Below are 11439 nucleotides of genomic sequence, written 5' to 3'. Positions count from 1 at the left end.
GGTATACCCGATATGGCCCCACTTTTTGATTCCCCCTTTGGAGGACGTATTGTGCAGTCCTAGGCATGTCGTCGGTGTACAACGGATCAGGATCGTAGCCATGAATGCGGTGGAAGTAAGAGATGATCCAGCTCTGAAACACAAATATAAAAATATGTTAGTACAACTTAATAAATAACATATTAAATGTCATATAATCAAAAATAAATGTACCGTGAGGAGTGTGCAAGAGCTAGTCAATTGTCTTGTCCTCTAATTACTTGCTTCATTCAGCTTCTGGTATAGGAATACCAGATTGGTGGCCCCCCAGTTCTACTCATGAACTATACTCAAATCGATAAAGTACCGGAGGTATGTCACGTCCACGTACGTTGCACTTTTGTCCACAAAGAGGGATGTGCCAACCAAGAACTTGAACCAACACCGCAGAGCACAACCGCGGTGGTACTCAACATAAATCGCTTTCTCCTCATCCTCTGCCCCAGCCAGTTGCCGCCGCCAAATGGTGCTCATAAAGCTCTTTCAGGTTGGAGAACCTGACATGAGCCCCATTCTTCGTCCAACACTCAAAATCAGCCATAAATGAGTCCATACTCAGATAATCAACAATCCACTCGATGGCCTTAACCCTCTGTATCAAGCAATGGTCCAGCACCGTCCCTCTGATAGGAAGGTGGAGCAGACAAGCCACATCATGGAGTGGATCATCAACTCCCCAACAGGAAAGTGGGAAAAAAAACGTATCCTTTTGCCACCTTTTGGAAAATGCCCCTTGCATGTCGTGGCTAATGGTAACATATCCGGTACAACATTATCTACCAAGTCCGGATCCAGCAACAGCATCATTAAACCACTCAGCCTGTGGTTTAAAGAGATCAAATATTTTTCGCTAATGATTCACGGATTTTATGGGCAACCGTTCCTGTAAGAACAAAAAAAAAATTAACAATGTTAGTTGTTGTTGGATCATGAATCAACCATTTAAATTCATTTCAAATATAAGTAAGTACATCGTTTAAATTAAATATTGCAATAAAAAAACAACTTCGTTGTCCCAAATATGTCGAGCGGCATGGTCGTGATAGTAAATCAAGACGGACGTGTCAAACGGTCCTCCTGGGTAGCCGCCCTCCTGTGCATCATGTACATAGTCTTGAGCATCCTTGTCGTGCTCAGGGTGAACCTCCTCCTCCTCAGGTACCTCACTGTGCTCAGGTACCTCCTCCTCCTAACTAATCTCACAAGAGGAAGACGCCTGAGACAAGCGACTCCTCATTGCAAATGAGGATCCTATAGGCGTCTCCTCCACTTGGACTTAGATTCTTTCCCGTCTCCAAGCCACTCCTTGCTACGCGGCTCTCTCGCACGGAGCCGAGACTGTCTGGGTTAGCCTCCCCAGTCTTAGTCGATCGTTCGGTGTCTGGTTGTCTGTCATTTTCCTTAAAAAAATGCCACTGGTTAATAAGAGTTAAAGTTTGAGTATGAAACAAAAATGAAAATAAAAAACAACTCAGAGCACATTTCGCAAGTGCATATCCAAAACTGGTAAGAGGGGATTTCGGATATGCACTTCTAAAATAACCTGCAAACAACCTTTTTTAGAAACTTCCATTTCTTACCCTAACTCATCCAAAATCCAATTTTTTACATTATAACACCAATGTTGTGGAGTGTGAATCGTCAATAGAACTTTTGATAAAAATGTATTCTTGTTATTGTATGTAGTATTTGGTGTATTTGGTGTTTGAAAAGAATGCAAGGAGTGGGGGTTCTGTTTGTTTTTCTGAAATAACAACTTATTTCCGATATGCATCTTCGAAGACACATTTTTTTTAAATGACTTCGCATATGCATATCCGAAATCACCCTTTTTTGTGTAAAATAGGGCGACTTCGGATATGCATATGCGAAGTCACCATTTTTTTTAAAAAAAATCTCCAGAGATGCATATCCAAAATGTAGGAGTATTTTAGGATTTTCACCAATGGTCTATGAGGAAACAAATGGGTGTAATGAGAATTTCCTTTAATTTAATAAGGAAATTTCTGTATGCACCCATATAGGGTGGAAAACACCCCTAATATTTCCAAAATACCCTTTGGATATGTACATCTGAAGGCACCCTTATCACGTTGTTACTGATTTCGAAAATGCATATCCGAAATCACCCTTCTTTAAAAAAATTTCATTTAGACGTTGGATTTAAAATGTCAGGTGTTTTTTCGGATATGCATATCCGAAAAAATTCTTCCCAAAAGAAATTGAGATATTGGTTAATTCATATATGCATATACAAACTATCTCTATTTTCCAAAAAAAATTGATTTTATTTTAAAATAATATTTATTTAAAATATAATTATAATATAATTAGAGTGAGCTATTATTAATAAAGACTAACTTAAATACAAATTGTTATAAATAAGAAAGAAAAAGATTAAATAAAATTTTAACTTATATAGGAGTATTTTAATTTATAAACATTATAATTTTTAATTTATATTATTTTTTATTTAATTTAATTTTATATGAGAATAATATGTTGATTTAAATATTTAATTACTTATATATATCTTGATAAAAATGGTACATATTTAAGTATATACCTTGATTAAATTAGTATATATTTAATTATATATTTTGATTAATACAATTAATTATACTATTAATATAATTGATTCAATTTGATTTTAATTTTTTAACGAATATTGAGTTATTTTGGATGCATATCTGAAAAATTTCAAAACCAAAAATTAAGTGATGTGCATCTCCAAAGACATTCTTTCTCAAAAAAAATGTCTTCGGATACACATATCCAAAATCACTTTTTTATAAAAAAATGTGTCTTCAAATATGTACATTCAAAATATAGAGATATTTTAGAGATTTTATCACAAATCTACAAGAAGACATATTGGTGCATGAAGAAATTGTATTTAATAATAGCTCGTTTGAATCCTAAACTCAAAGTAGGAATTGGATCCTCTCCAATTTTTTCTCTCATGCCTTCTCTCATGTGCCATTTTAAATGGTTGGATTAATCCAACACTTAAGACATATATAAGAAAAAGACACCATTTAAAGAAGAGAGAGAAAAAGTATTAGTTTTATTTTTCTTTTATTTTGTTCCTATGCTATATAACTTAAAACAAAATACCATAAAAAAATCACAACATTTCCTATATAATTTGTTTCACGTAAGCTATTCTTTTTTATTTTAATATTGTTTTTATCAAATAAATACTTTTATATATTTTTTATTTGTTTATAATTAAAATAATTCCATACTATTTAATTAACTAGTAAATTTTTATAATTGAAAAGTTGAGAATAATCAGAATAATAATTATATATCATAAACATCATAAGATAAATGTATATAATTAAAAAAATAGTTAAATTTAAAATTTTATAATATTGTCAACATAAACAATAATTATAATAAATCAATTATAATTTACTATACATCATTGTTTAATTTTTTTTAATTATATCACTAAAGATGGACTTAAAACGTACAATTTGTATATGAAAAAAAAACTATTTTTCATTAATTTAATTAATTAAATCTATGTTTTTTAGGATATAATTATAATGTACAGAATACATTTTGGTGGATAAATAATAAAATCAATATTTTTTTTCACGTTGTCAACATGAAAATTGAAAAATAAAACTTATTATATATCACATTTTAAATTTTTAACGTTCTTTTATTTGAAAGAGTCATTAATTAAAAAAAAAAAAACTACTGAACCAAAGAATTCATCCATTGAAAAAAATTGTTTGTTATAATAAATTAGATAATTTACTATTATATATTTTATAATTAAAAATAAGAATAGTTATAGTATATTTAGTATTAAAACATTTGATTAATAAAAGAAAATAAAAATTGATAATCATTATTTTGTTTTAAGTTATATAGGATATTAACAAAATAAAAAAAATTAAAAGTAATAATTTTTCTCTCTCTTCTTTAAATGGTTTCTTTTTCTTTTATGTGTTTTAACTGTTGGATTAATCCAACCATTTAAAATTGCACATGAGAGAAGACATGAAAGAAAAAATTGGAGAGAATCCAATTCCCTCAAAGTAACTTGATCTTTAGCACAAAATTCAGTTCGGATAGGTTGGGTGCAATGAGATGGTGTTCATTTGCCCATCCATGTTCATTTGGTTCTTTTCCATTTTCATTAATTAATGAATTCACAACCTCCAATATCAATTAAACAAGGACAAGTGGTAAAGAAATATGGCTGACAACATAGTCATTCACATGATTATTAAATATTACAAAACTTTTACCTTCTTTGGAACACACCCACCATGCTACTTTTCTTATGTCGGTTTCAAATTTTTCTCTTTTACAGCTAGGAACATTCCCATATTATAATTCAGATATAATAATATGATAAGGAATGGTGATAAAGTTCATTCACATTTGAAGAAAAAGAAAACTTCATTGCCAGCTTGATAAGTAACCAAATGTATGAATGAATTTAATCATGCCACAAAAGTCCAACTCTATTCACACAATATAAACAGTTAAAGATACTTTTTTTGGTAGGTTTTATCCATTCACCAAAAATTATATATACTTTTCTATTATTCAAGAAAAAAAATTAATATTATATGCTTTGTATTAAAAACATGTTAAAAGGGACAGACAAAATTAAATGTAGACCTTCCTATTGTCAAACTTTCTATGATTACAATACAACTTACAAGTGCCTAATTTTCAAAAAGATGCTTTCTACACTTTCTATTATTCTCTTGATAATCATTTTCCTTTCTTCTTGGACTAGATCATTCACCTGAATGATTTGAGACTTTAGGTTCATGAAGTACTGTTGAAAATGAAATTTTGAACAGTTGAAATGAACAAATTTGCATCTATGTTCATCCTCAGAGATCACAATACTACTCAGAATCACTGTGAGGTTTCACTTTCCTTCTTTATGTTATGCATGATAAGATAATGAGAATTCTTTGAACTAATCATTGGTTTGCATTTGTTGTTTTGATGAAATGTGTTTTCAGGTTTTTGAATTTTCAGCTTCAGTTTATATAGCAGTAAATGAGGAAATCCTTGGTTATCGCCTTTCTCATAGCCATATGTTTCATTGCTTTTATCATATCCAAGATTGTTATCTCAATCCTCCTCTATAAAAGATGGAAAAGAAAACATGTCATTTATGAAGGTTATACAGGTATTTCCTATCTTTTTGACATTATCGATGTCATAGTGTCTGTGTCGTGTCTCAGGAGTGTCTGTGTCATGTCCTAGGGTATGTGTTGTGTCCCGGGAGTGTCTGCGCCGTGTCCAGTGTCTGTGTCGGAGTTTGTGCTTCATAGGTAAAAACGCTTACGTATAAGTTGTTTACTAACGTAGTTTGATCGGCTGATATATAGGAGGGAAGATGGTGATATTTAGGTCTTCAATCCTTAAATCTTTAACAACTGAGATGGTGTTAAAGAAGACACAGAAACTGAACAACAAGGACATCATTGGTTCTGGTGGTTACGGTGTAGTTTACGAACTAAAACTAGACGATTCAGCGGCCTTTGCTGTGAAAAGAATGAACCGCGGAACAGCGGAGAGAGATAAAGGATTTGAGAGAGAGTTACAAGCAATGGCAGACATAAAACACCGCAATGTTGTGACTCTTCATGGATATTATACTGCACCACATTACAATCTTCTCATATATGAGTTAATGCCTAATGGAAGTTTGGATTCCCTTTTGCATGGTATGTATTTTTCAATGATTTCTTCTATCCAAACATGTCATAAGTTGTTTTCATAAATTCTTCAGAACTCAGATAAGTTGAAAATGATGTAGGGAGATCGACGAACAAGGTTTTGGATTGGAAAACAAGACACAGAATAGCTTTAGGTTCAGCTAGAGGAATATCATATCTTCACCATGATTGTATCCCTCACATTATCCACAGAGACATCAAGTCAAGTAATATATTGCTAGATCAAAATATGGAAGCTCGAGTTTCGGATTTTGGGTTAGCCACATTGATGGAACCAAACAGAACTCATGTTTCAACGATTGTGGCCGGAACTTTTGGATACTTGGCTCCAGGTATAATAAATACATCTAAGATTAACAAAGTCCTTCACCTTCACGTGCTTTGTGTTTTGAAATGATGATTGTTTGTATGCAGAATATTTTGATACGGGAAGAGCGACACTCAAAGGGGATGTTTACAGTTTTGGAGTTGTGTTATTGGAGCTTTTAACCGGAAAGAAACCTAGTGACGAAGCATTTATGGAAGAGGGAACCAAACTCGTTACATGGGTAAGTTATGATTTATCCGATCTGAATTAATCCTACAAGACAGACTTGTAACGTGAGAAATGTCTTGCACCCGACAAGATTGAGAACTTACTTTCTTGAAAATCGTTTTGTTAATAATGAATCAGGTGAAAGCGGTTGTTCAAGAGAAGAAAGAAGAGGTAGTTCTGGATAGTAGCTTAGGTTCATGTTGTCCAATGCATGAGGTCAACAAGGTGTTCAACATTGCAATGATGTGTCTTGAACCAGATCCTCTGAACAGGCCAACCATGGCTGAAGTCGTTAACCTGCTCGAGAAAACCGAAACAGCATCCTGATGTTCACTCAAAAGCCCCTCATCTAAAGTTTCAAGCAAACATCTAAAGTTTCAAGCAAACCAGACGCGGCAGAGCTAGAACAAAAATTAAGAGGCCATTTAAAAGCATTCATATTAGTTTTATAATCGTCTTGCATTTCTGGAAACAATGAAAATGTCAAAAGAGTTATTTTCATTATTTCCTGAAATGGATCCGTAGCGAATATTTATCTTCTCTCCATTACAATGACTTGTAAATAATTTACTTTCTTAGAATAGGTCAGATAAACTAGACAATATAGTATTTGTCATTATGAATTGTAAGTATATCTAATCGCAAATACTATTATATTAGAGCTTGATTACAAACATAGAAAACAGACTGCAGTAATACATTCAAAGATCGAACATTTGAAGAAAACATCGATGCATGAAATTTTCCCGAGATGCTAAATTTGTTTACTTGAGTACTTTGGACAAGTTTTCAGCCACTGAAGATTTCAAAGAGGGAGAAACAGGACTGTCTCCAAGGAAAACATCAAAAAGAGCATGAGTCACGTTCGCAGATTCAATTGTAGCGTCAATGGTAGATGGAACTCCCTTCGACGAGACAGAAACCTGAAATCGCAAAACAAATCAACGATCATAGTTGTCTGAATAGAAAAAAACCTCGACATCAAATTCTGCAGTTTATAGTATCTTACAAGCAATTTGGAGGGGTTCAACCAAGTCAAAAAAATGATAGTTCCTTTCTTAAGGGATCGATCTTGAAAGACGCTACGGAAAGTGGTCAATGCAGTTTCATCTGCTGTTGAAGGTTTTGCGATTCTCGGTGATATGGCATCACTTAACGCATCCCAGAAAGTTTTACCATCGACATCTCTGACAAGAACAATTTGCAATGATTTCTCAAAGGGAGCTGCAATTAGAAAACAGAATTTGCTTATCGACTATTCTCTAAATTAGAAATCGAATTTGCAATAATACAGTAATGAATACTAAATTGTTACATTGGAAAATGGTGTTGAACAAGGAAGAATTCCCTTGAATCACATCTTTCGATTTCCCTTTCCAAGCGCTCAAATCAGGTAGGATAGACTGATTTAGATACAGTCCTGCTGCGTAGACCTTGACGCCGATAATCGCAAAAACTTTTTCTCTGTATCCTGAAATAGGTGTTAATATCAGAACCAACTACTTTCTACTAGAACACAAAAATCTTTGTAATAGACAAAGTTTAATGTTGTCAAGGTAATGTTTTTTTCCCATGTCATGAGCATTATGTGAGACTAAAAGAACTAACCAGTTCCAAATATTGTCAACGAGTCTGTGCAACCCGGGAAACTCAAATACAGCGGAAATTTCACATTTGTTGCTGGTTCCTCGATGTATTCCTTATCTACAGCTGCAGTATTCAATCATATAACCAAATAGTAGTCAATTTTTATTATCGGTTAACAAGTCAGAATGAAAGAAAACTAATTTTGTTACATAAGATCAGCCAGCTTTGGAAAGAAATCAGAATCCTGTTTACAGCTTAGCATACGAGACAATCTTCTAGAATTGAGACTTTATATTGTGTTACACGTAACATTTTGGTTAGTTGTTGCCGACCTTGGTAGTTCAATCAAGACCTATGTACACTACATGCAAACATATCTTTATAGCACTGACACTTTAGATTGAAGCGTGTCTGAATGTCCAAAATGTCTACGACACTTGAAATTACATACTATTACTTCTATTTTCTAAAATTATAATCGGTTCCGTGTCCAATGTTCGTGTGTCTGATGGAAACATAAACACTTAGTGTCTGATGAAATTACATACTACCTCAGTTTTTCTACTTGTTTTTTTAACTGTTTAGATCTACAAACACAATGATGGAGTATAACATGATCAATACAGGTATTTTAGTTTGAGGAATCCAAAAAGCTTCCAGATTTGCCAACAAAAAAACATGTATATGGCCTTTAACTTGCCCAATTTACTTCTTGGTATGCGTAAATAACTTTAAAAGGACGGAGAGAGTCTGAGGAGTGTCAGAAGTGTTAATGGACTAAACATTCAAGAGAATTTGACACCATATATCCATCCAAAACCTTAATGCGATTGGAGTATGAGTCACCTATCGTATATACCAAACATTTCCTCAATTTCTAGTCGACGTGAGACTTAACCATTCACGCACATGAATCCCAACAATCTCTCCCACAAGTGTGAGTCACCCTCATCATCCCACTTGCGCTCCCCCATTAAGTCTAACCATGACTCTGATACTACTTGCTGGGAAGATCGGGGAGTGTCGAGAGTATCAATGGAATACACATCCACTAGAAATTTAAACGGAGTATAGATCACCTCTCTTATATACCTAACATTTCCTCAATTTCTAGTGGATGTGGAATTTAAACGGTCACACTTGAACCCCAACACTATCCATATATACATTAGTCTATGCATGTGATGTGAGCAACTATCTAAAAAATCATAATAAAAATAATAACACCAGAACTTCCCAATTTTTCACTTTCCCTTTTTCTTTTTGGCTTTGAAAAAGGCCAATATTTTCTGTGAAAGCTCAAAGATGACAGTAAAAAGAGAATCCTATAAAACAAATTCCAATCTAACCATGCTAGCCCTCTAATTCAATAATCAAAAAAGTTTATTCTCCATAAAACCAATCAAACAAATAGTATCATCAATCTAACATGCAGTGGCATATAAATTTAATTAAAAATCTTCACAATGCATCATTGCTATTAAAGATTATTCTCCAGTCTGCGTTATAAATTTTGAATAAAATAAACTAAATCATGAAATTTTGTAAAGTGGGGAGTCTATGAGAAAGCAAAAAAAGAAAACTTTAAAAGATAACATTAACAATGACTGGATAATCTAACCTGAAAATGAAGATGAGGATGAAGCAGGTTGTGGAAAGAAACGGGGTTGTTTTTTAGAGAGCGAGAAATGAAGAGAGGGAGGTGTGAATAGTGAGAAAGAGTGAAGATAGGTTAATGTCTGAGTTGAATTTGAGATTCCTTTGTGAAGATTGAATCTGGTTGAAGGTGAAAAACATAGTGGTGTTGAAGATGAAACAGCTCCGAACATATTGATATTGAGATTTAAGGGAAAAAACAACCACCGACTGAACTAGAACTACTGTCACTTTAGTTTTTGGAATTGGATCACCTCCTGCTTTTTCTCTACTGCCTTCTCTCATGTGCAATTATGAGTCATTAGATTAATCTAATGGTTAAGTGACTTAAGAGGAAAATTAATATTTAGAGGAGAGAGAAACTTATCACACTTTATTATAATCAATTCTTATGATATTTATTCCCTTTATTACTGCAATGTAAGATCTTGAATTCATTTGCCTTCGTTATAGTATGTTCCAGCCAACTTATTTAAATTTTGAGTGATCGGAATTTCCATTCCCTTATTGACAAAGGTGAAAGGGGTATTTTGATCTATATTAATTAATTTAGAAATGTTTTTCGCTTTTAACCTGTAGCAAAATATTGTTCTAAATTTTGCAGTGGATTGTTGTCTTTTTTTACTCTAACTGATTCAAGGTTGACATTTATGTGAAAATGCAGATCAAGGTTTTGTTTAGTTCTCTAGATCTTCAATGAAACAATTATTTTCGGTTGACCTCAACTTTTGATACCCCTGTATCAGTATTCGTTGTTGCATATTTACAATTTTAAGCATGCTAATTTTTTTTTTAAGAAGTGAAGATATTAGTAATGGAAGCAAAGAAATTCGCCTGGAACATACTATGACAAAGACAAATGAATTCAAGAAGTTAAATATTATGACAAGGCAAATGAATTCAAGATGTTACATTGCAGTAATAAAAGGAATAAATATCATAAGAATTGATTATAATAAAGTGTGATAAGATTCTCTCTCCTCTAAATATTAATTTTCCTCTTAAGTCACTTAACCATTAGATTAATCTAATGACTCATAATTGCACATGAGAGAAGGCAGTAGAGAAAAAGCAGGAGGTGATCTAATTCCCAACTTTTGATACCCCTGTATCAGTATTCGTTGTTGCATATTTACAATTTTAAGCATGCTAATTTTTTTTTTAAGAAGTGAAGATATTAGTAATGGAAGCAAAGAAATTCGCCTGGAACATACTATGACAAAGACAAATGAATTCAAGAAGTTAAATATTATGACAAGGCAAATGAATTCAAGATGTTACATTGCAGTAATAAAAGGAATAAATATCATAAGAATTGATTATAATAAAGTGTGATAAGATTCTCTCTCCTCTAAATATTAATTTTCCTCTTAAGTCACTTAACCATTAGATTAATCTAATGACTCATAATTGCACATGAGAGAAGACAGTAGAGAAAAAGCAGGAGGTGATCTAATTCCTTAGTTTTTCCGCATAAATGTCTACTATGAAGTGTTGTTGTTTACTATGAAGTGTAAATCCAATTACAAATAACTTTTTTTTGGTTAAATTTTGTAATTAATAATTATTGAAGTAATTTCTATCTTTACTTTGAGATAGTAGGTTTTTTATTTTCAAGTAAAAAATGTTAGTTTTGGTTAAAAATGTTATATTTAGAAAGGTATAATAGTTATTTTGAAGATTCAACTTACTTGTATATATTAATATTTTGGGTCGTTCGCAAGATCGAAAGCAAAAGATTCATAAGTGTCATTAAAGAGTAAAAGGGCGTAGAATATGTAATATTTCATTCCTCTCTCAAGAGCAGGCAATTAAGTCCTGCAAATGCACCAATCACTATCTAATTAGATCAAATGATTACTTGCGCAATGAGTATTGCCTTAATTAGATGGTTTT

The 11439-nt window shown here is 32.6% G+C and overlaps 2 protein-coding genes across 2 annotated transcripts; one reads left to right on the top strand and one right to left on the bottom strand.

Moving 5' to 3' along the window:
* The first annotated feature begins 4704 nt into the window (after positions 1 to 4704).
* Positions 4705 to 6727, top strand: LOC131653361 (receptor-like serine/threonine-protein kinase At1g78530). Its single transcript, XM_058923474.1, has 6 exons — positions 4705 to 4937; positions 5043 to 5212; positions 5415 to 5753; positions 5846 to 6097; positions 6180 to 6313; positions 6439 to 6727. Exons 2-6 carry the CDS (start codon positions 5080 to 5082, stop codon positions 6625 to 6627), a joined length of 1047 nt encoding a protein of 348 aa, XP_058779457.1. The 5' UTR covers positions 4705 to 4937; positions 5043 to 5079; the 3' UTR covers positions 6628 to 6727.
* Positions 6728 to 6890: 163 nt separating this feature from the next.
* Positions 6891 to 9841, bottom strand: LOC131653362 (fatty-acid-binding protein 3, chloroplastic-like). The gene is made up of 5 exons (XM_058923475.1): positions 9509 to 9841; positions 7909 to 8010; positions 7616 to 7771; positions 7310 to 7524; positions 6891 to 7223 (listed from the first exon to the last, which is right to left on the bottom strand). Exons 1-5 carry the CDS (start codon positions 9714 to 9716, stop codon positions 7065 to 7067), a joined length of 840 nt encoding a protein of 279 aa, XP_058779458.1. The 5' UTR covers positions 9717 to 9841; the 3' UTR covers positions 6891 to 7064.
* Between the last annotated feature and the right edge of the window lie 1598 nt (positions 9842 to 11439).

Source organism: Vicia villosa, linkage group LG2 (genome assembly GCF_029867415.1).
Source record: "Vicia villosa cultivar HV-30 ecotype Madison, WI linkage group LG2, Vvil1.0, whole genome shotgun sequence".
Classification (NCBI taxonomy): domain Eukaryota; kingdom Viridiplantae; phylum Streptophyta; class Magnoliopsida; order Fabales; family Fabaceae; genus Vicia; species Vicia villosa.
Note: the sequence above shows the minus strand (reverse complement) of the source record. Positions and strands in the feature narration are given on the sequence as shown.